The following is a 24,253-nucleotide window of genomic DNA, read 5'->3' as shown; positions in this document are numbered from 1 at the left end:
GATACTCAGGTAAATTTATATATTGCCTTAAAAACCCAAGCACTAAGGGCACAATTTAGATTTTTGCATAGTTGGCTGTGGAAAGCAATGAAAACGATTCGGGATACAATTTTCAGACCCCCTGCCGCAGTTCTTAGAGGTGCAAAAATATGCTTTAAATCAAGCTTAACTTTTTAAAAAATATTCAAGGAAGTAGCACTTACTGCATTCAGTTAGCTTTTGCTTAATTAACACTCATCTTCTAAAATCTGAGTTATAATAATAAATGTGAAGATGAACAAGAAACCACTGGAAGGACTGTGAGGTAGATAAGATCCTAATGATGTGCTTATCCAATGGTTACAGGCAAATAAATGTATGACACCAGAGATGTCATGCAAATTTTATATCACAAACTAGTTTTTTAAAAAGTACAGTTTTAGAAACGAGGGTAGCTAGCCCAGTATAATTGCACACAAACAGGTGTAGTGGCGTGGTAAGGGTCCTGTCCTTTTTGCTTTAGCCAGAGGACAAAGGAATATTCGACAATTCCACTAAGGGTTTCCACTCAGCGTTAAGTCGTCAGAGGCTCAACGAAGCACCCCGCCACATGTTTACATGTATGCACCCAGAGATCGCGAGGGAAATTACCTCAAACTTGCAACCCGGGTGTCGAGAGGGTGAAGCCGACCGTTCTCCTTTTCCTAGGCTGCAAGGATGGCTTCCAGGGGGGCAGCGCAAGGGGTAGAGGGCGGGGTGTTCGCAGACCCCGCCTCCGTCGCAGGCCCCACCCACCGCCGAGCCCACTCCGTCGTCGTCGCTAGCGCTGAGCGGAAGATGACGTGAGGAGAGCCGCGAACGTCTCCTCCGGGCACTGCTCGGCCGTGATTCCCAGGGCCCTGGAGCCCGGCGCGTGTAGAATCTCCTCTCGGAGCTCCTCTCCCACCGATTTTCGTCGTCCTCTGTGGCCGGGCCGCCCTCCGCGCGGCCCTTGCGGCTCCTGGCACGGCCCCGCGCTCGGCTGCCGCCCTGGCGCGCGCCTCCCTGTCGTCCCCGGACGGGCGCGGACCCTCTCGGCCTGGGCGCCGGCGGCTGGGGAGGGGGCGCTGGCCCCGGGGCCGCGCATGCGCTGCCACCAGTCTGGGGCTGTCAGTGGAAGGCGAGTGCTGGCTCCGTGGGGAGGCGACGCCCTTCGGGGCCAACGGGCCTCGAGCCGAGGCGGCCGTGGGAACGACTCATCCCTTTTCCAGCCGGGGGGCGGGACTGGGATCGGGGTCGGGGCTGGCGGGGGCCCCGCCCCCGTCCCCTGGCCTGCCCCCTTCATGGGCCGCGATGATGGCGGCCCTGTACCCGAGCACGGACCTCTCGGGCGCCTCCTCCTCCTCCCTGCCTTCTTCCCCATCCTCCTCTTCGTCGCCAAACGAGGTGATGGCGCTGAAGGATGTGCGGGAGGTGAAGGAGGAGAACACCTTGAATGAGAAGCTTTTCTTGCTGGCGTGCGACAAGGGTGAGAGCGAGGCCCCTTTCTCCGCTTTTGGATGCCCCTGCCCTCCACACCCTTCACTCTCTTCCCAGCCTCAACTTGGGGCATTCCCTCTTGCTCTCGCGCCGAGCGTCTGTACCCGCCGCGCTCGCTGCATCACTGGGGCCGCCGGGCACCGCCTCTGCCTCGTGTGTGCGGAGCTGAAGGGCGGGAGCAGCCGCCGGTGCCGCCCTCGGAGCCCCGCGCCTGGGGGCGGCGGCTCTGCCCTCGGTCTCCTTTCGTGGGGTCCGGAGTTCAGGTAGCGTCGTGGGAGCCGCGACGCTGCTAGGCTTTCCGCCTCACCTCCGCTACTGCCCACTTGAGTCTCCTGATCTCCCCTTTGGTGTTTCAGTTCTTTCTGGAAGCCCAGAGGTTTTATCAAGTTTGGGAGTTTTCAGTCCTAAAATCCCATGTCCTTGCTTGGGGTTTCTCTTGCTCATGGGCTTTCAGTTGGTTTTTGTTTTCTTTCCTTTCTTTTTTTTTGTTTTGTTTTGTTTTTTAAACGTTTCTTGTATTATTTAACTCCAGCCACCCAGTGTTCTGTGATTGTTGAATGGGATTAGGTATTTTAGTATCCTATGTGGACATTAAGTGGAGAAGGCAGTGACAACCCACTCCACTACTCTACTGTTGCCTGGAAAATCCCATGGACGAAGGAGCCTGGTGGGCTGCAGTCCATGGGGTCGCTAAGGGTCGGCCACGACTGAGCGACTTCACTTTCACTTTTCACTTTCATGCATTGGAGAAGGAAATGACAACCCACTCCAGTGTTCTTGCCTGGAGAATCCCAGGGACGGGGGAGCCTGGTGAGCTGCCGTCTCTGGGGTCGCACAGAGTCGGACATGACTGAAGTGACTTAGCAGCAGCAGTGGACATAAAGACAGGACTTTACCGAAAATTCTAAGTTCCAAAGTTTCTCCAAATTTACGGAACAGCTTTGTTCATTCTTTTTATTGGAGAGAAAGGTTTCTTGTTCCTTATTCCTCTTCGGGAAATACAGGTAGTACAAAATAATTTGCAGTCGTAAAAGAATCGGACAGGACTTTGCGACCAAACAACAGCAAACAAAATAATTACAGGGCAAAGATTTTGAATATATTTAATGTGTTTCTTTTTTTAATCTGGAAATCGATCACTTTTATGGCCATAATAAAGTCTCTTCACTTAAGCATTCATCTCTCTATTGATGAATATAATAAAAAGAATGGGAAATTCATTGCCCGAAGACTGCTTTTGTTTCCTACAGGTGAAAAAGCGTTCTAACTTTTCTTTCTAAATTTATTCAGCTTGGCTTCCAATGGCCATGTTTGCTTAGGAAAAATGTTTAGGATCATGCAAACTTCCAAAACATAAACCCAAAGGGCAACTTACCCTGTGAAAAGATTACAGAGGATTTTTTTGTCTCTGTATTATTTTAATAAATGACAGCCTCCTTAACTGCTGTTACTGTTTTTGAGATAGGATTTTATTTGCGCAACTTTTTGAAAACATATTTAAGTATAAGCAAAGTCTACCTGTGTCCATCGTGAGTAACTTTTATGCTCTTATGTAATAGTATTAAATTATATGATGAAAGCATATGTGGAAGTCCATGAACACAGTTTGGAGTAGTCTTCAAAATGTAAAGAAACATACAACCTCTTAAGTATCACTGTCTATGGATTATGTAAAATTTTTAGTATTTTTGGACTGGATAGTCTGAATTCTCTTCCTTTAAAATTTCTCTGAGAGGGAGAAAAAAACTCGGGGTGGAGGGTGGGGAACAGATTGTGTTATACTAGAATTACTAAGTGGCTGCTGCTGCTTTCTACCCCACCTTACTGAGCAACGGTTATTTTAAAGCAAACAGAGATTATGTTAAGAGAGGCAATTTAATGCTCTTGTCAAACTGAGGACAGAGGAATGTCATAATGGAACATAGCTTGAGTAAATACTTGTATGGTGTGTATATTTAGGATTATTGCATGACATATCTCAAAAGAGTTTTAATGTATGATAGCTTTGTAGCCTATCCAGTCATGCCATTTGAAATAGCCTTGGTATTCTTTGTTTTCTTTTTATAACATCAGTAAGATCCTTGGAGAGATTTGGCTTTTGGAGGTAGGGTGAAAAGTAAATATGTATGCTTTTTCTCTCACATATAAATTAAAAACAAATTTAACAAGTGAGATGAAATAGGTATTTTTTGTTTCAGGTATGTTGAAATGAATTCTTGGGTTAGATTTTGAAAAATGGCTTATTTCCTAAATGTGCTTATGATATACATTTATGCTAAAAAATAAATTTGAGTTATAGCATTTTTTGTTTGTTTGTTTATATTCACTAATACTGTTAAACCTTTTTCAGTGTTACCCAAACCAAATCTAAAAGTGAAAATTTTCCTAAAGTAGCTATGGTTTCCACTATTACTTTGGAGCATTCATCAAGCCAAATGGCAAACATTTACTGAGACAGCTTTCTGGGTAGAGTCATATGCTTTTCATACATGATTTCATTTAATCCTCACAACCCTGTGAGCCAGATATGTTGTTAACCCCATTTTACAAATGAGGAAAATGAGGCTTAGTAAAACTTTATAATTACTTTGCCCAAGGTTACATTAGTTAGGAAGTAGTAGAACTAGGATCTATTTTGAGTCTGTACTCTTTAAACTACTGAGTTTTATTGATCTAGTTGTAGTTGAATGAATGAAAATCATTTGTGATAGAAAAGACACATCCACATTTGGAACTTACTGGTTGGAAATTAAATTTGCTCTTTATGACTCTTTTATTAACTGAGGTTTCCATGGTTTATACTTGTCCAGTAAAAGTAAAAAAGGATGAGAGCAAATTTGCTGTAGATTATCTGTGTTTCTCACCCTTTTTCATTTAGCAGTTTTTCTCTATATGTGTAAAATGTTCATAATGTGTTCCACTTGAGAATTCCTAAAGCAGAAATTGTGAAGATGCGGTGGTGTGTATTTGTTAGATGGGTGGCTCTTTGAAAATTGTGTACAGATTAAGGAGTAAAGGGAAAAAATAGGAAATGAAAATGATTTTATAGTTTGATTTTATAGTGTATATAGCTGGCTTTTATGTAAATTAGTTCTATAGATCTAGGCAAGTTCTGATCCAGGTTCAGGTCCAACTCTTTCAACCCTATGAATCGCAGCACGCTAGGCCTCCCTGTCCATCACCAACTCCCGGAGTACACTCAAACTCACGTCCGTCGAGTCAGTGATGCCATCCAGCCATTTCATCCTCTGTCGTCCCCTTCTCCTCCTGCCCCCAATCCCTCCCAGCATCAGACTCTTGCAGCGAGTCAACTCTTCGCATGAGGTGGCCAAGGTATTGGAGTTTCAGCTTTAGCATCAGTCCTTCCAATGAACACCCAGGGCTGATGTCCTTTAGAACGGACTGGTTGGATCTCCTTGCAGTTCCAAGGGACTCTCAAGAGTCTTCTCCAACAACACAGTTCAAAAGCATCAATTCTTTGGCGCTCAGCTTTCTTCACAGTCCAACTCTCACATCCATACATGACTACTAGAAAAATCATAGCCTTGACTAGACAGACCTTTGTTGGCAAAGTAATGTCTCTGCTTTTTAATATGCTATCTAGGTAGTGGCCACTTAATAGTGGCTGTTGCTTGAAAGTGTGTCAGAATCATCTCAAGGGTAACATTGGTTGTTGTCTTTCTGAAAATTTTAGAAGAAAAAGTAAATCAAAGACTCCTGTGCCAGTTTTGTAAAGTTAAGTCTGCGCCAACCACCTAGTAAAATTCTGAGTATGCATGTTCTTTTTAGACATAGAATGCTGCAGTTTAGAGGTAAAGGTTAATTGAAACAAGAGTGTCTATACGTGTGTTATTTTATGAAGTATCAAGCAGTGATTCTACCACCCATTGTCTTTTTCCTTTCTCATTGAAAGTTAAGTGTGGTAATGAGCCACTTTTATTTGTGGGAGACAGTGGTCTACTTAAGGCTTTTGGGCTGGAGAAAAGAGTAATACCTTTGTTTAGGGAGCATTGAGCGACTGAACTGAAGCTACATATGCTCTTTGAAAGTAACTTGAGTAGATGGTAGCTTTAGTATAAATCCTGTAATTTGCTGATGATTGGTCATCAGTTCTTGTGCAGAAAAAGAAAATGATGAAAGGACTCAGTCTGGATTCAGTCCTGTCAGCTTTTCATGAAGAGCATTGTCAGAAAATTTGATTTGCAATTAATGTCAGGAGGCCTTTGAATTTCAGCATTCAGGAGTCAGGGGAGGGATGGAAAGAATCGAATTTCACCCTTATTCTTGGGCTTAATCTTAATAATCTAGAGTCTTGTGTCACCTTTGTGGTATGATTTGTTGCATTGTATGGAGCCTGCTTTGATGCCTGGATTCCACTTAAATTTTGCTTGCCTTTGTTTCAGCATGCTTTTAAAATGGGTAACATTTCCAGGAGAAGTAATATCAAGCTGCTGTTTAATAGCACTTTTACTTAATGTATTTAGTGGGACTTTTAAAGAAGCTATTTGAAAAGAGACTTTGAAGTGTTGGGGGTTGGAGAGGATGGCAGTGGGAAGAAAAAGTGCAGAGTACTGGGAACTGCCGAGAACTTTCATGTTGACAAGGGACACCAAATATAAAGAGGTATGTGGTGTGACGGGAGAAAACTTTGCAGCAAGGAGAGGTAAAGAGGGTACTATAGACACAATTCTACAAACATTTCACGGATTGTCATGAGTGTAAGTATTTTGGGCAAGAGAGGTTTTCAAATCACCAGTGGTGGCATGCCATATGGTTTGGCTATCTTGTGGATAGTGTATAACAGACTAATCATTGAGCAGCTAGCTACTTCTTAGTTCTGTACTGCTGGTATTTATTTGTAGTGATTCCACAAGTGTGTTTCTTTATTTCATTTTTAAGTCGCTGCTCTTTTCTACAATTCATCATCTGAATGTATAACATTTATCAAGCTAATTTTGTTAAGGCACTGTAAAGGTGCTTTATCAAGAAATAACTGACTACATCCCTATCTTTTTAGTAGCTTCCTGTGTAATGAAGATGTTCTCTTGTGAGGAGCAGTAAGGAAAAAAAGTATGTTTGGGCCTAATAGATCTGTCTGATGAGAAGAAACAAGTGCTCAATTTAACTACATGGCCTATTTGTGATTTGGAAGATGGGATATTCTTAGTATACAGTCTGTCTTTTATCTGGGAAGTTAAACAAATGTAAAGCCAAATGTCAAGCCAAACCCCTTTACCTACTATATTATAAACTTTGGGGAGGATGTTAAAAGATTAGGTTTTATTGTATGGATATTGTTGCAACCTAGGAGTAATTCCTCTTCTTCCCTGCTTCCAGTATTGTAAATATCTTCCTTATAACTGACTTCATACAGATATATTGATACTAAGAAGTTTAAATTCTAGGATTAGTAATTTAATATGTAATCAGTTCAAAAGCTATCACTAAGAGGTGATTAAGTAGTGACTTTTAAAAACATAAACAAATTATCAGGACTAATATGTGGTGTAATCCAATACCATATCCTATAGTTGTGAAATTCAGTGGAATTTCTTTGGATGCCCAAACTTTGTGACCTATAAAATGGTGATCAGCACTGTTATTAATAGCTTCTGTTAAAAAAAAAACAAACTCATATTTGTTTTCTAGTCATATTTGTTGCTACATTACTAATCCTTTTATATTTTTGTAGCTTCATTTATATTGATCATTAGTGTACTTTTTCAGTTCTATAGTAAGTAAGTAAAGTTGCTCAGTAGTGTCCGACTCTTTGCGACCCCATGGACTGTAGCCTACCAGGCTCCTCCTTCCATGGGATTCTCCAGGCAAGAGTACTGGAGTGGGTTGCCATTTCCTGCTCCAGGGGATCTTCCCAACCCAGGGATCGAACCCCGGTCTCCCGCATTCCAGGCAGACACTTTGACCTCAGTTCTATAAATATGTATAATTTAAATGTATGTGAGATTAAATTTAAGCAACACAAATCATTTATGAAACTGTAATACTGTATACCTGATATTAACTGTTTTATAGTACTTGTAACATCACTGTGAATTGCCCCTCAAATCATATTCCAGACTGTAATTACAAAGTAAACATTGCTTCTAATAGATCCAAGAATATATTAGCAGTTTCAAATTTATAAACTAATTTACTCTAAAAAAAATCACCATTACCTTCTATACTATTAATATAATATTTTCCTGAAGCATTTCAGCTTTGCTCTTTTGCCAGGTGATATTCATTATCACTAATTATCTTCATTAACAGATATAAATGACTAAGAAATTACAGTAATAATTGTCTTTTTACAAAAATATTCAGAGTACTATGGACAGTTCGGTATACCATGCCTCTGAGTAGCTAATTTTGGAGATTTCATTCACAGCAATGTGAATGGAAATACATTAGGGGTCTATGATAAATACTGGCTTTTGCATGTTTGGTAAAGCTACATTTTAAAATCATTTTCACTCAAAGTCTTACATGTAGTTTTTGTTTTTTTTTTAAAGAATGTGGTTCAAACTACTTTGAAGTTTGCTATGGAGTTAACATTTTGATCAGTATTGTTACTACTTATATTTCTAGAGCCAACAATTGAATTTGATCATGGCACTGTATTTTTTATCTCATTATTTTTTTTCTCTTAATAAATAAAATCTATTTTAAGCATCGTTAGTATAGTTCATATGCCATAATCAAAAAGTTATAGAAACTTGGTTTGAAAAACAGATTTACTGACAGATATATCATCCCATACTTCACAACTAACTGAAAATTTGGTTCAGTTCAGTTCAGTCGCTCAGTCATGTCCGACTCTTTGCGACCCCATGAATCGCAGCACGCCAGCCTCCCTGTCCATCACCAACTCCCGGAGTACACTCAAACTCACGTCCGTCGAGTCAGTGATGCCATCCAGCCATCTCATCCTCTGTCGTCTCCTTCTCCTCCTGCCCCCAATCCCTCCCAGCATCAGAGTCTTTTCCAATGAGTCAACTCTTCACATGAGGTGGCCAAAGTACTGGAGTTTCAGCTTTAGCATCATTCCTTCCAAAGAAATCCCAGGGCTGATCTCCTTCAGAATGGACTGATTAGATCTCCTCGCAGTCCAAGGGACTCTCAAGAGTCTTCTCCAACACCACAGTTCAAAAGCATCAATTCTTCAGCGCTCAGCCTTCTTCACAGTCCAACTCTCACATCCATACATGACCACAGGAAAAACCATAGCCTTGACTAGACAGACCTTAGTCGGCAAAGTAATGTCTCTGCTTTTGAATATACTATCTAGGTTGGTCATAACTTTTCTTCCAAGGAGTAAGCGTCTTTTAATTTCATGGCTGCAATCACCATCTGCAGTGATTTTGGAGCCCCCAAAAATAAAGGCTGACAGTGTTTTCACTGTTTCCCCATCTATTTGCCATGAAGTGATGGGACCAGATGCCATGATCTTCGTTTTCTGAATGTTGAGCTTTAAGCCAGCTTTTTCACTCTTCTCTTTCACTTTCATCAAGAGGCTTTTTAGTTCCTCTTCACTTTCTTCCATAAGGGTGGTGTCATCTGCATATCTGAGGTTATTGATATTTCTCCTGGCAATCTTGATTCTAGCTTGTGCTTCTTCCAGCCCAGCGTTTCTCATGATGTACTCTGCATAGAAGTTAAATAAGCAGGGTGACAATATACAGCCTTGACGTACTCCTTTTCCTATTTGGTTACTATAAAATTAAACTGACTAACATGAGTGCTTACATTTCAGTGATGTTGAAATTTACCATCAGATGCCAGAAAATAAAATGAGATGCCACCAGTTCTTCATTGATACTATAACATTTCTCCACTGTCTTTCTCAAATTGAAAGAAAGTGAAAGTGAAGTCATGCAGTTGTGTCTGACTCTTTGTGGCCCCATGGACTGTAGCCTACCAGGCTCCTCTGTCCATAGGATTTTCCAGGCAAGAGTAATGGAGTGGGTTGCCATTTCCTTCTCCAGGAGATCTTCCTGGCCTAGGGATTGAACCCAGGTCTCCCATACCGTAGGCAGACGGTTTACTGTCTAAACCACTGGGGAAGTCCTTCTCAAGTTGGCCAGGGTGAATATGTCAAGTTGGTCAGGGAAAATTTGTTGCTAAGGATCTATGGACTTACCTTGGTATTTTTATATACAATTGAAATTGTTGGTTAGGACTTGCTGCATTGATTTCGTGACTGCAAATGGGTTGCAACCTGCAGTTTGGAAAACTCTGGTGTAGAAAGATCATAGTGGGTAAGAGGGAGAGTAACTCCTAGGTATATTCAAAATGGTAGCAAGCCCTAGGTCCCATAGGGCTTAGTAAGCCACAGTAAAGATTATAGAATTTACTAAAGTGTGATTAAAAGTCTTGAGGATTAAAAACCTGATTTTCATATGACCACTCTGACTGCTGGGTGGAGAGTGGATTAAAGGGCTGATTCCAGAGTAGAGGTGGGCCTACAGGCCAAATCCACCCACCACCTGTCTGTGAAAAGCCTGTGAGCAAAGAATGGCTTTTACATACATTTCAAATGGTCAGAAATAAATCACAAGAAGAATAATATTTCATAATGTGAAGATTATACAGAATTTAAACTTGAGTGTCCATAAATGAAGTTTTATTAGAACACATTGAAGCTCATTGTGTACATATGGTCTATGGTCACTTTTGTGCAGCAAGAACAGGGTTGGATACTTACAATGGGGATAGTACGGCCCACAAAGCCTAAATATTTACTGTATGGCCCTTAGAAAAAGTTTGTTGACCCCTGTAGTAGAGTTTAGGCAGCCTTATCAGTGAAGAGGTCAGTGCAGAGTCCAGGAGAGAGATGATGGTGTCTTGGACTGAGGGTAGCAGTGTATGTACATGGATACAAGTAGATAAGTATGGGAGACATTTTGGAGACGGGACTGAGAAGTTTTGCTGTTGAGTTTGTTTACTGGTGGAATTGATTGAAAGTTTCTTTTTCCTTCACTCAATAAAGACAACCATCTAGCCAAAAAAGTAAATGGATCATGTTGCATTTCCTTCTATATGTGATATTCGAAAAGATGTATGTAACTTTCAAAAGCAACTTCAGTGTAAAATGAAAAACATTTCTACGTTTGCCTGACCCATAAGACATTTTTACTTGTAATCCTTCTCTATAACTAGCTTCTTGCTATGTATTTTAAATTTACTAACCTCTTCTTACATATAGACTCATTATAAATATTAAGACTTACTGAGCTTTCTAAATACAGTACATTGTTTTAAATGGCTTGCAAATTTAAACTTAGGTAGAATGTTTAGGAACCACTCTGGGTCTCCTGTTGGTTCTGTGACTATAGTTTGTGGTGGTTTTTTTGCGTGAGTATGTCAGCTGTGGCAGAGTGGAAATTTTAATAAAATTTTTATTATAAATTTTATTTATATTTTCCTTGTATTGCCTCCTTACTGTAATGGAAATAGTCTTTGAAACCATAAAGCCATAGAATCTGAATTTGCAATACAAATTACTTTTTAAACTAATTCAAACTTTTAAATGTGTAGCAGTTTCTGACCATTTGTTATACATGAAATTTATAAAATTTTGTAAGAATTATATAGTTCTTTATGCCTGTCTGTCTCTAACAGTATTGCTGACTAAATAATCTGAAGACCCTTTTGTTTCAAATCACATAGAAATTTTAGATAAAATATAACAAACATCCATTTAAATGAACAACTGAGCTTTCAAGAAAGTAAGGAAAACAAATTCAAACATAAAGAAAAGACTGAAAAACAGAGGAGTGTGTAAGCGGACATTTGACAGCTCTATGGTTGGAAGCAAGAGTTAATGGTCTGGGCATTGTTGGGATTAGACTTTTAATGCCCGTGTGGAAGTAAGCCTTGAGTTTGTACCAAGGGGAGATTTGGAACAGCAGGCAAGCATGAACCCAGGATCCATAAAGGACTATATACTTCTAGCAAAGGGGTAGATGCAGAAAAGAACCCATCCATCAGCAAAGGGAGGCTACAGAGAAGCTTTTAAGTAAGACTTCCCTAAGGATTTGTAGCTATGCTCCTGCCTCTTGTTGGCTTGGAATTTAATATTAACTTCTTGTTCTTGGAAAACCTAAACTGAGAAATTAATATAAAAAAAGATTCATTGTGTAGCAAAACCTCTGAGTTATCTGGAAGAAGTGAACACATAATCCTTGGTGGGGCAAGCTTTCAAACTAGACTGCCTAGTTTCCCAAAGTTAAACCGCATGAAGTTGAGTTTGCAATACCCAATTGAAAATTTCATTATCACAAGTGACACAATGAATAAGGTTAAATCCGTAAGGCCCTCAGATAATTGTGTTTTGTTGTTATTTAAGCACTAAGTCATGTCTGACTCTTTTGCAACACATGGGCTGTAGCCTGCCAGGCTCCTCTGTCCATGAGATTTTCCAGGCAAGAATACTGGAATAGGTTGCCATTTCCTTCTCCAGGGGATCTTCCCCACCAAGAGATCAACCAATGTCTCCTGTATTGGCAGGGGATTTCTTTATCACTGAGCCACCAGGGAAGCCCAGTTGTTATATAGAGACCATAAAATAAGTGTTTAAATGACAAAAAGCTTAAAATAATGAAATGAAAACATAAGAAAGTAGATCAAAAGATTTGGAAAGGAATCCAATAAAGCTTAGAGAAATAAAAAATATAGTCATTAAAAAAAGAAATGGAGTAATCAGCAGAAACAGTTAAAGGAGGAATAAATGACTTGAAGAGAAATGTGAATTTATCCTGAAGCAGAAAAGAGAGGAAGAAAGAAGAAAAATATACCTTTAGAGACACAGAATTTGGAATGGATGATCGAACATAATACCTAAAGAAGTTCCAATAGGAGAAAAAGTAATATGGAAATGAAGCAATATTTCAAGAGAAAGTGGCTGAAGTATTGCATATTAATGAGGGGCAGAGTCAGACTCAGAAATGAGTCCCAAGGATAAAGAAAAAATCTGTTCCTCACCTAGGCATACCATGAAATCAAAGAAAATAGAGCCAGAGTTTTTATGGATAGCATTCTCCTACAACTAAGACACTGAAATAAATTCACCTGAAATAAGGTTTTAAAGTTATTTTCTAGGATTAGTGATAAATTTTCACTGATCTATCTGCATGTTCACTATTGGTTCAACTTGTGATTCAGAACTTCACTTTGCGAAGTGTTTGATAAGTTTTTGCCATGGGGCATTAGTATTTAAATATAAATTAATAGTTGTTTGAGGAAATAGTTTCTTTTTCTGACTAGTTTTCTTGAGAGAACTAAGGAATACACCATCAAGAAAAATACCATTCAACACCTTCCAAAAACGAGGACTTAAAAGTCACTGGTTAAAAATAACAGTGTAATTTGAAATGTTAACCAACAACAACAACAAAAAAAATCTGTTACCTTTCTTTGTTATTCACTCAGTCTAGTTTTAGAATTTCTCTTTCTGTATCATGAAATCATTCATTTCTTTTTCCTTCTGGTTTCCACTCTGATTGTTCTCTTCCTGTTTCTTATTCATAGACTGCCAAGGAACAGCTATATTTGCAAGTCACTTTAAATGGTTTATTCATCTTATGTTTAAAAAGCAAGATGAAATAAAGCAAAACCCACTTAGCTTTTTTCTCCATTTAATTAGCATTTCTCTTTTGATTTTTTCCCGTTTTACTTACTGCACCAGCTGGTTAGCAGACAAGTATAGTGGGCCTTCTGTGAAAATGATTACTCTATAATTATTCTCATTTTCCCCCATTCATTAGCTGTTTTGATGTGGGGTAGAGTGAGGCAGAAGCTAATCTGCATAGTCCTGACAGGTCAGATTTGATTTTGAAATAGTCTGACATTGGCCTCTATGAGCATTAATCATAGTCCTGCTTCAGAGTTCTGTGAGCTGAATATCCCATCATTTAATCTAAACAGCTTCATAAATGAGATGTGTGTGTGTGTGTGTGTTGCTAGAGTGGGCAGGAGACTAGGAATTTCGGGCATCTCTCCCTCTTACTGTGCATACCCACGAGCATATATACATTCACAGCTTTTCCAAAGTGTATTTTCCCCTGTAAAAACCTCTTCATAACAGCCTCCATTTATTACTAGATCTTTTAACCATTTAACAATTAAATGTGTGTATGTATTTAAGATATAAAATTTAAATCCTTTCTCTTATTTTTCTAGCACTCAGTCTGTACTTTTAGACATTCTTTATTACTTTAAATATCTTCTAAAAGTTTTTCTCCTTATCATCAACCAGTTTTGCATTTTAAACAAATTATATTTTAAACTGTACATTTAAAATTTTTCTATTTTTTCTGTTTATTACTGATGTACATATCTTTTTTTAATCAGGGTATAAGTTTTCAGCAAGGAAATGTTCACATTTTCTTTGCGCAGTTCCATATACAAAAATGAGTTTAGGTTTTTTAATCTTTTGAATCATCAAGCTAAGTTTTCTTTACAGTTCTTATTTAATGTGTCATGGATATTAAATTATGTTTGTGTATTGTTATTTAGGTGACTATTATATGGTTAAAAAGATTTTGGAGGAAAACAGTTCAGGTGACTTGAACATAAATTGCGTAGATGTGCTTGGGAGAAATGCTGTTACCATAACTATTGAAAACGAGAACTTGGATATACTGCAGCTTCTTTTGGACTACGGTTGCCAGGTACAAGGCTAGACGATTTTATCCAGTAGCTTTTAAGTACTGTGAGATATGCCACGTTCTGTCCTTTCTCTCTCGTTTTCTTCCTCTCTTCCTTCCTTCCTTTTTTTCCTTCTTCCTTCCTATTTTTCTTTTCTCTTTCACCTTTTGTTTTGAGCTACTAAAAATTTAAAAACAAACCAAAAAAAGCCTTTTTTAAAAATATAATATTTTCACTCCTCCTCATCTTATATGTTTTAAAACATCCGACAGAGGTAAATTATTATGACTTATTAAAGATGACTTTGTTTTTATTACTTATTACTATTTATCTTATATATCTAAAAATAGTACAAGTATTCTGGAAGTGTCAGGGGAACAGGTATTTCTGTGGCCCATATAACTTACAAGCATAAGAACAAAGTACTTCTCACATACAAAGCAATTTTCAATTTGACTTTGATTTTCTCCTAAGTTTAATTAAATTTTTCTTTTTGTCTGAAATTTAGTGTTTACTTATAACTAAATGTGAATGAAATTTTTTAAATTGGGAAATATTGACCTTTCTTGCTTGTCTTCATATGAGTTCAGGTAAAAAAGTAGGCATCTGTATCTTGAAAGAATTTAGTTCAGAGGTGTGAAGGAATTTAATGTTGTTTTCCTTCCTGTTTGCTTATCATGGGACTTTGCATTTGAATTCTGGCTCTTTTTTTTTTCCTTTCATAGTTTGAGCATTTGCTGTGTTGTTGCTTTAAATTAATGAGCCTTTTTAAAGAGTGATATCAGGAAACACTCATTGATTAAAAAAAGTAGATCAGTCCTATATATATTTCTATTATAAATATTATATATATGTATTATAACATGTGGTATCATCTCTGTATATACATGTTTAAGTAGAAAAAAATTGTTTTTCCAGAAATTTCATTTATCCAGAATACCACCAAGAACCAGAAAGTAAGTAAAAAATACCCCTGAGCAGCCAGATTAGATGTGATGAGGTTTCCCATTTATGAACTTTATCTGGAATCTTCTCTCAAAGTCTATTTTTTCTTATTTTAGATTACACTTTAACAAACTTACTTAGTTTTCTAATCCATAGAGAATTATGGGAGCAACAGAAGAGGCATGAGGCTACAGTGGAACAAAGTTAGGCATAGTACCTCTGACTCTTTTTAAGGAGATCAGCAGCCTTACATACCTGATAATCTCTAAGGGAACTGTATGTTCGAGTGGTAACTAATGTTTATAACAAGAGCCCAGAGTCAGTAAGGGAAAATTAAGTTATGTTCAGTATATATTGCTTGACAAGAAAGAGGAATATATATAGTACTTCTGAAAGCAGAAAAATTCTGTCAAAATTGTTTAAATTTTAAAGTTAAATACTTAAAAGCATAAGCTTCAGTTACCTAGAAAATAAGGTTACAAGGAAAGTCTCTGATGATTCCGTATATAAGAGGTATTATGGTACAATAATCATTTTCTTTTTATATATGTCTGTATATAAAATTTCTGTAATTTACATGGTTCTTTCAGATACCTGAACAAATTTGAATGTCATAGCCAGCCTATATAGATGTTATATTTTATAGAGCAGAAAACTGAGGCTCATAGACTGTAATGTATTGCCCAAAGTTCTAAAATAAATAAGGGCAAAGCTAATATTTGAACCAACTCTTTTGTCTGCAAATCCCATGCTCTTTCTAGTTCACTGTGTCCTGTCCTGGGTTACCTGTGTCTTAGTCAACAAATGTCTGAAACCTTTGGTTGGGTGTCATTGTGGAAATGAATAAGTAAAACATGAGTTCTGTACAAAAGTATGTTAAAACAAACAATGAATTTTAAATTAATTAAATAATAGAAAAGTGTGTTTCATACGTGCTGAGTGGTAATGATAATTGATCCTTGTATATTGCTTAGGGGTTATAAAGTGCTCTCATGTGTTTTATCTTGTGTCATACTAGTGACTCGCAGCTGGACAGTTTTGTCCCTCAGGGACATTTGGCAACATCAGGAAACATTTTTGGTTTTGCAGTTAAGGGGTGGGTTTGTACCTGGCCTCTGGTGGGTAGAAGGTAGCGATGCTGTCAATGATCCTGTGGTGAACAGGACAGCCCCCACAACAAAGATTGATCTGGTCCAAAATGTCAGTAGTGCCACTATTGAGAAACCCTGTTTTATTCTTAAACTTTAGTGGTTTACCATAAGTGTTTTGGAAACATAGGAAAGAGAAGATCACTGTGGATTGGCACTATCAAGAAAGCTTTCATGTAAGCGTCAATTGAGCTTAAGCCTTGAAATATTAATAATTGCAAATATAGTCACTTCTTAATCCCTACAAAAGCTCTATGAGTTAGGTACTACTATTATCCCTGTTTTATAGAGGAGGAAACCGAGGTACAGAAAGCTTCAGTAACATGCCCAAACTTATTCCCTAAATGCCAGAGCTGGAATCTGAACTCAGGTTCTGACTGCCAGAGTCCATGCTTTTATACTATTATTTAAAACTACTGTAAAAAAATATGTATTTAATAGATAGGAGGGGAATAGGATATAGAGAAGGATATAAACAAAGATATGTACAATGTATGTTCTTGAGACAGTGACTTGACTTAGCCTTTTTGAGGAAGATATTTGGGTTGGATGGTAGTGAAAATATCTGGAAAAATAACTAAAACAAAACTGATGAAAAGGGCTTGAATGCCGGTCTAAGCAATTTGGGTTTTATGTGATAAATAATGGGATCATTACAAGATTTTTGAGAAAGGATGTGATGTATACAGTGATATTTTAGGAAAACTAATCTAGTGGCTGTGTTCAGTATAGATTAAAAAAACAGGAAATGGGGAAGGCTATAAATAGCTTGGGTGAGCAGTTTTTATAGTAATCCATATAGGAAGAGGTTAAAGCCTGAACCAGAATAGTGGCTATGAGAATAGGGGAAGAATAATGGCAAATGTAAGAGATATTGTGAAGGAAGAATTGATAGAACTTAGTGAGTATTTAACTTTGGAAGGGAGGATTGAGAAAGAGCCCAAGATGATCTGAAAATCATAAACATGGGTTACTGGGAGAATGATGAAAGGAAAACAGGAAGTTACAAAGCTAAGTCAAACTTGGGGCAGAGAACTGTGAATTCTGGTTTTAGCCTTGTTTATTTTGGGGCTATCAGGAAGTTTTCAATGGAAAGCTTACATCTCTAGGGAGAGATTGGGCTGGAGAAATACAGCAGTCATGGGCCTGGGGATGATCTGACACCGTGAGAATGGATGAAATCATAGAGAAGAGCAAACAACTAGTGTTGATTCCTTCTCAGGGAGCATCTACATTAATAAACGTCTTTAGAAGGAGAGGATTTCATTAAAGGAGTTAGGATCATGGACCATTGTGAAAAACAAAAAAAAACAGTTTTCTTAGTTGTTTAGAAATCAGGAAAATGATAGGAAAGGCCACTGGATTTTGAATCTCTGACATCAGTAGAATTAGAGAAAATGACACGCATGAGTTTTAGAAGTTTGGCAGAATAAGAGAAAGAAAACTTGAGTGGTAAGAGAAAGGTGGGCTTCCCAGGTGGCTTAGTGGTAAAGAATCTGCCTGCAGTGCAGAAGACTCGGGTTCAATTCCTGCATCAGGAAGATCCCCTGGAGGAGGGAATGGTAACCCACTCCATTCTTGCCTGGTAAATCCCGTGGACAGAGGAGCTGGCAGGCTGCAGTCCATGGGGTCGCAAAGAGCTAAACAATGACAACTTCTCCCACCAAATAAGCTGCTTGACAGCAGGGACCTTGTCTTGCTCAAGAGAGAGGATCAAGTCAAGTTAGCAAAGAGTGAGGAAGTATTTCATGTTTTGGGAGGTAGAGGCTAGGATTGGTATTTCTGCGAATGAAGGACCAGGGTCCTGTGGAAGACAAGAGCAGTAAATAGAATACCAAGGTGGAAATTTTATCGTTGGTAAGGAAATAGATAATTTATGAGAATCTGAGCTTAGAGGAAAGAGTATGGGAATTGTTGACAAAGTCTGAGATGAGAAGGGAGGGAGTAACTCCATTAATACATAGTAAATATGTACTAAGCAGATTTAATAAAGAATAGTCAAATATCTGTAAGAAATTGGGAAACAAAACTTATGAGGACATTTTGTGTACATATAGATATTTTAAAAATAATTTTTCCTCTTTAGAACTACCCTTTTATGTATCAAGTGACAGCATTTGTATAGAACATGTCAATGGCAACTCCTTATTTACTTGACTTTTTTATGTAAATAAATATTTCTCTACCTGAAGCTTATCCTTTTAAACTTTGAAAGATTTAACATGAATCTTTCTTTATTGTTTACTAAATAGTGTATCTGAATATAATTTAACTTTAGCATCATAAGTGGGACTCATCAAGAGTATAATCATTTTATTTGCTTCTTATAGTCTGAAATTATTGATATGTTTTTCCTCACATCGAATGGTTTCAGACTGCTTTGAATTGGTAGTGGTTTCGCTATACTGATATTTTATCTTCTCAATGATCAACTTTTAGCAATTTTTCGTCCTTCCTCCCTTCTTTGTTGATTTTAATCTAGGTGTTCCCTTATTCAATAAAGACCAGAAGGGTACTTGGGAAAGCCAGATATCTGTAATTTTATATCTGCCTCAGTGTGGTTGAGGCAGTTCCTTCTAAGGAATAATGCCCATAAAGTTAGTTTGTGACAGCTCAGTATGATTTTGGAAGAAATTTACAGCTGAATTCATGATGATGTTTCAGATGATTGGAGTTGCTTCCTGTTTGGACTTTGAGGGCAGTGGCGTTACTATAGTTAGCTAGCTTTATAGGTTAAAATTAAAAATCATTAGTGAACTGTTTAGTAGAAATGAACACATGGTTCTTTTTGTTTGTTTCAGTTGACCAGGTACCAAACTGAAGTTAGAAATGTTGCAAAGCAGAAGAAGAATAATGCTAGATTTTAAAGAATAGGCTACAGCTCAGTGAAACCTAAAAGTTTTAAGGGATAAAATAATGAATTAAATTTCCCATGACTGTGAGGAGTTTTTCCTCTGGGAATACACAGGCAGTTCCTAATGGTTGAATGTGGCCCCATCCCATTCCTTGGGGTGCTTACTCCTATTTTTAGACATCCAGATAAAGTCTGCCATTTTTAGTCCTATTTTTAACATCTAGATAAAGTGGATGAAAGCTTTATTCTTTTCAGCTACAAAGATTAAAGATAGGATACAGTTTCACTTTTGTGGGAGATAATGTTGATTTAAATAGTTACTAAAGATTAAAATAGTTCAAGAATGTATATACTGAAAATAATCAGAGTGTTTTCTTAGATTAAATTGTTATTTATCCCCACTTTTTGCTTCTGCCTTTATGGTTTTCCTTAGAAACCGAAAACCTGATCTCAGTTGCTAAGTACCATAATAGGACTGAAGATTCTGTTACACTGAAAAGCTGAAAGTCTCCCATTTACTCCGCTTCTGTTTACTTTTTTCCTCCTATCAGAGTTGGAGCTTCAAAATGAGCTATAGTTTGGGAGTCAACCTGTAAAGTCACTTCTCCTTGTCTCTGAGGACATTGATTCCTTAGAGATAATAATTTGTGATTTTTGCTTGAAGATTGCTAATATTGGGAATTTCCTGGCTGTCTAGTCGTTAAGTCTCAGAGCTTTCACTGCCGTGGCCTGGGTTCAGTCCCTGGTCAGGGAACTAAGAAAGCACAAGCAGCGCAGCAAGGCCAAAAAAAGAAAAAGATTGCTAAATTAATGTCATGATTTACACAATTTCAGTCAGCCATATGTGCTTTAAAGATGAGAACAGCGGGCTCCTCCTGTTTTTATTTTCCATTGTCCCCTAACTTCATGGTTGTATTGATTATATCCTTTGCTTGTAATTTTCCTTGGCAGTTTCTTTTATAGATTTGGAATAATAGAATTCTTTTGATCCAAAGTTCAACAGTAAATAAACATCTTGGAAAAAATAACATTAACTTTAAATACTACCTATATCAGCCCTGTTTCATTAATAAACCCACTACTCATTATTTGATCAGCTCAAGCAGTGAAGCCAGGATAAAAATGTATGTGTTGTGGTACACAGAAGTATTGCTAAGGCAAGCAAATGTTACATTTGGATAGTCTAAATTTTTAAAAATTCAGTATTACTGTATATAATACAGTTTAAATTTTCAAAAAAGAAATAGTTTTCTTTATGAATTAGTAAAAATAGTTTACCTTTTTCCCTCCATTTTCATTTTTAACTTTTTTTTTTTTTAAAGTCCGCAGATGCACTTTTGGTGGCAATCGACTCTGAAGTAGTGGGAGCTGTTGATATACTACTTAATCATCGACCAAAACGATCATCAAGACCAACTATAGTAGTTAGTACTCTTAAATATTTATTAATTTGAATTTTTAAACCAAAACAGATCTGCCCCATTGCCATTTTTTCTTCCCCTCCAATTTACTTCGTTTTATAGAAATAGATTTTTTTTCTCTGTAAAAATATTATGTTAAGTAGACATTTGCAAGAATAACTAATATTGCTCTCAGGAAACCTTAAAATTCATGATATTTCTAGAATTTTGTTGATGCAATCCCGTATTTTTAGTTTGGAACATTCTGCAGGTTAAGTTGAAAATACAGATCAGTTTCCAGTTGGATTTTAGCTTTAAGTATAAACAATGAAACCATAAAACTGGAAGAAAATATAGGTGAATATTTAACTGTTTGAGAGGGAAGGACTATTGAACAAAAATCATAGTAGCACAGACTTTGGTTGTATAGAAGTTAAACTTCTGAAATCAAGACCTCGGGAAAAATTAGAAAGCAAATGGATAACTTTCAAAAGATATTTTTAGCATATATCTCAAATTCATAATCTTAATATTAGATGAATTGATGAAAAACTTAAAAATCAATAAAAGATGTAGAAAAATCTCAAAGTGCAAAATTATAATCTCATTAATAATTAAATATGAGATGCCAATTTTTGCTTATCAGATAGCAAAGATTGTTTAAAAAGTAATAACCATTGATAGCAAAGGAGTAGTACAGTCTCATACACCACTGGAAGGGAAGATAGTTTGAAAAATGGTTTGGCAGGAAGTGTCAATAACAAGAAAGATGTTCATATTCTTTAAACTATCACTTCCTCCTCTAGAAATTTGTCAAGGAGATGGTCAGAAATGTGGACAAAAATGTTACTTGTAATCTTATTTGTAGCAATGAAAAAACCATGTGACATAATCTGAACATCCCAAAATAGATTTGAAAATAAATAACTACCTGTATATTAAAATAGTATTTTAAAGGAATAATTAGGAACACCTAACATTCTAACATTGGTACAGAATGGTAAAAAATGAGAATAGTAAACTGTATAGATAGTATTATCTGAGCTTAAAAATATGCATAGAAAAGGAATTGTATGGAAATATGCAAAATGTTACATAACAGCAGTCATCACATTACCAAATTAAGGATATTGTTTTCTTTATTGCTTTTGTGATTAAGAAGATAGTCACTAATAATGCAATAAATTCTACTGTAAAAATGAGATATTTACTGTGTATGTATCAAAATGTAACAGTTATAACATTCATTATTGGTGAGGATATAGTGAAATAATCAGTAAAAATAATTTCTGGGAGTGTTGTAAACTGGCTATAATCAGAAGAAAAATATTGTTTAAGAAATAATTATAAATTGATTGCAAATGATCTGCCATTCTCTTGAGAAAGAAGAGAAGCTCCCCTAAATTAAATACTTTATCATATATTAACTGAAATATTTTTCCCTCATTTAAACTATGACAAAGTCTGTGTAAGCGTAATTTTCTCCCAAGGATAGTTCCAGCTAATTTTAAGTGGTAGCAAGCAACCAACAGTGTAGAGAAAAAAGAGCTAATAGTATAGCTCCTGTTCAAAAGATCAGAAATGTCTAGAATCCTATTCAATTTTCTGTCACCCGTCCTCCAGTTACTAGTATATTTTGGTATCCCTACCTGTTCAACCTCCCAACCTCTTAACCCATTTACTCCCTTGAGGAGGTTGAGTGTAGAGTCCCAGGGTACTGGAGCAACTGACTGATACAATTTCATCACCATTACCACTGCCAATTGAATTTCGAGTTATAAGGCCAGGCAGTCCTCACCTACTCAGTAAGAGAACACTTTTTCAGTATCTCTAACAAAAAAAGGTTATCCAGCCTTTGCTTTGAATACTTCTAGTGACAGCAACATCACTTTTTAACAGGTTGATGATTACCTCTAGACAGGCAATGTCAAGTATTTTTATATACTTTTAAAATTTGTCATCTCAGTGAATTCATTCTATATTCTTGGCTTATCAAAATTGTCTTTTGATAAATTTTGACTTTCAAATACAGGTTTCTTTTTTATAGTATGTAGATTATATTTTGTGCAATGAAATTAGGGATTTTAATCATCTATCTCTGTTTTTCACATAGTTAAGTATGTTTCATGGGAAAAATAAGGACCATTATTTTCATAAGAGATTAAATATGACTTCATCCTCTTTATAACCTCTTCTTTTGTAAATAGGGGGAATGGGGTAAATTTTTATAGATTTCTCTGTAATTTTTAAATAAATTCATTAATTTGAAGACCCCAATAAATAGAAGGGAAGTATATAAACAAACTATTCATAAAAGAAGGAAAAAAATAAGAATGTCAGAAAATAATAAAATTTACCAGTAATCAAAAAAAGTAAATTAATATTCATGATAGTTTTTTCGCTCATAAATTGGGAATGATCATGCCCAGTGCTGATGAGTAAATCTTAGTGTGTGGGTACATTCCTGTATTATTAGTAATATAAACTATTACAAGGTCTTGATAATACATATCAAAAGCTTCAAAATTGTTCATGGCCTTTAGATCTATAATTCCACTTCAAAGGTTCTATGTTAATGAGATAATCCTAAAGTTTGAAAAAACTGTATTCATAAAGATGTTTGTGACAGTATTATTTATAGTAGCAAAATAAAATACCTTGAACAGAGAATCTATGAACTTCCTTAAATTGCATGCAAAGTTCTGTACAAAAAATTTTTTTCCAAAAGAGTCTTTGTTATAGCTTCCTTGAAGTTGCCCTTAAAAGCAGGTGTGGTGGCAAAAGGATTAAAAACAAATACTGTAAAATGTTTTAAGGTAGTAGAAATATGGGTATTTTTATTTCTGCTTTGTATATTTTTCAGGTTTTTTATAATGTGTGTACTATTACAATGTTAGTAAAAATTACAAAAATTAACTGTGAACTTGATGAGCTTATACTATGGAATCAAACAGCTCACAGGAAAAATCTATGAAAAAGTGATAAGTATTAGAAAGAATATACAATAGTCCTAATATAGTCAACCTTATTTACTTTACCTGGCTCTTATTTACTGATGTTTCTTTCCTTGTGTTATGCAGTCCCCAGGCATGAGCCCATGTAGTGAAAGGAGCTCAGGCTCCAGAGGACCAGACACCTGGGTTCTGTCTGTACTTTGCCACTCTATTGGATAGCTCGGGCACATTAACTTCTCTGAGCCTCAGTTTCTTCATGGAGATTATAATGTTCAATTTTGCAGGCTATTGTGGGGATTAAATGAGATAATAAATGCAAACTGCCTAATGGTTCCAGGAGCTATGATTGTTAGTATTTTTGTGCATTTGTAACAGGAAGTAGTATAAGTGGTGTTTGAAAATATGTAGAGAATTATACAAAATGAAGGGTGCCTCCTATTTTCTTATTCTTTACAAGTAACTTCATTGCTATCAATGTGGCAAGGTTTTGTCGTAGAGGTGGATTTAAAAATTTTTTTCTCATGCCTTTATACTTTGCCTGTTTTTAACACTTCTGTTTTCCATTATATTCTCTTTCTAAAATTCTTGTTCTTTATCCTTGTCGTGCATGTTGCCATAATCTTGTGAAAATGAAACACTTTTTCCTAAAGTATTTCTCCAGATATCCACACTTCTTTGTTAGGAAAAAAAAATTCTGGCTATATGAATATTTCCTAGTGAAGATTTTGTCTGTCATGATTATATTGCATTTACTAACTAAAGTTGTTTTGCGGTTTCAAAAAAGATTTTAATCCTAGTAAAGTGTGA

The 24,253-nt window shown here is 36.8% G+C and overlaps 1 protein-coding gene across 6 annotated transcripts in view; it reads left to right on the top strand.

Annotated features, from left to right (window-relative positions):
* Positions 1-812: 812 nt before the first annotated feature.
* The window catches only part of TRPC1 (transient receptor potential cation channel subfamily C member 1), a 58,651-nt gene continuing 35,210 nt past the window's right edge, over positions 813-24,253 (top strand). For 2 of the 6 annotated variants that reach the window (XM_069563348.1, XM_069563342.1), the window contains exons 1-3: positions 872-1,486; positions 14,014-14,168; positions 20,415-20,516. In XM_069563348.1, coding sequence (XP_069419449.1) covers positions 1,312-1,486; positions 14,014-14,168; positions 20,415-20,516 — 432 coding nt within the window. In that variant the 5' untranslated portion in view covers positions 872-1,311. Of the gene's footprint in view, positions 1,487-14,013; positions 14,169-20,414; positions 20,517-24,253 lie in introns of all 6 variants that reach the window. The other 4 variants (XM_069563333.1, XM_069563323.1, XM_069563353.1 and 1 more) reach the window with 3 other exon arrangements.

Source organism: Ovis canadensis, chromosome 1 (assembly GCF_042477335.2).
Source record: "Ovis canadensis isolate MfBH-ARS-UI-01 breed Bighorn chromosome 1, ARS-UI_OviCan_v2, whole genome shotgun sequence".
NCBI lineage: Eukaryota > Metazoa > Chordata > Mammalia > Artiodactyla > Bovidae > Ovis > Ovis canadensis.
The sequence above is the reverse complement of the archived record's forward strand: the minus strand, read 5'-3'. Positions and strand labels throughout refer to the sequence as shown.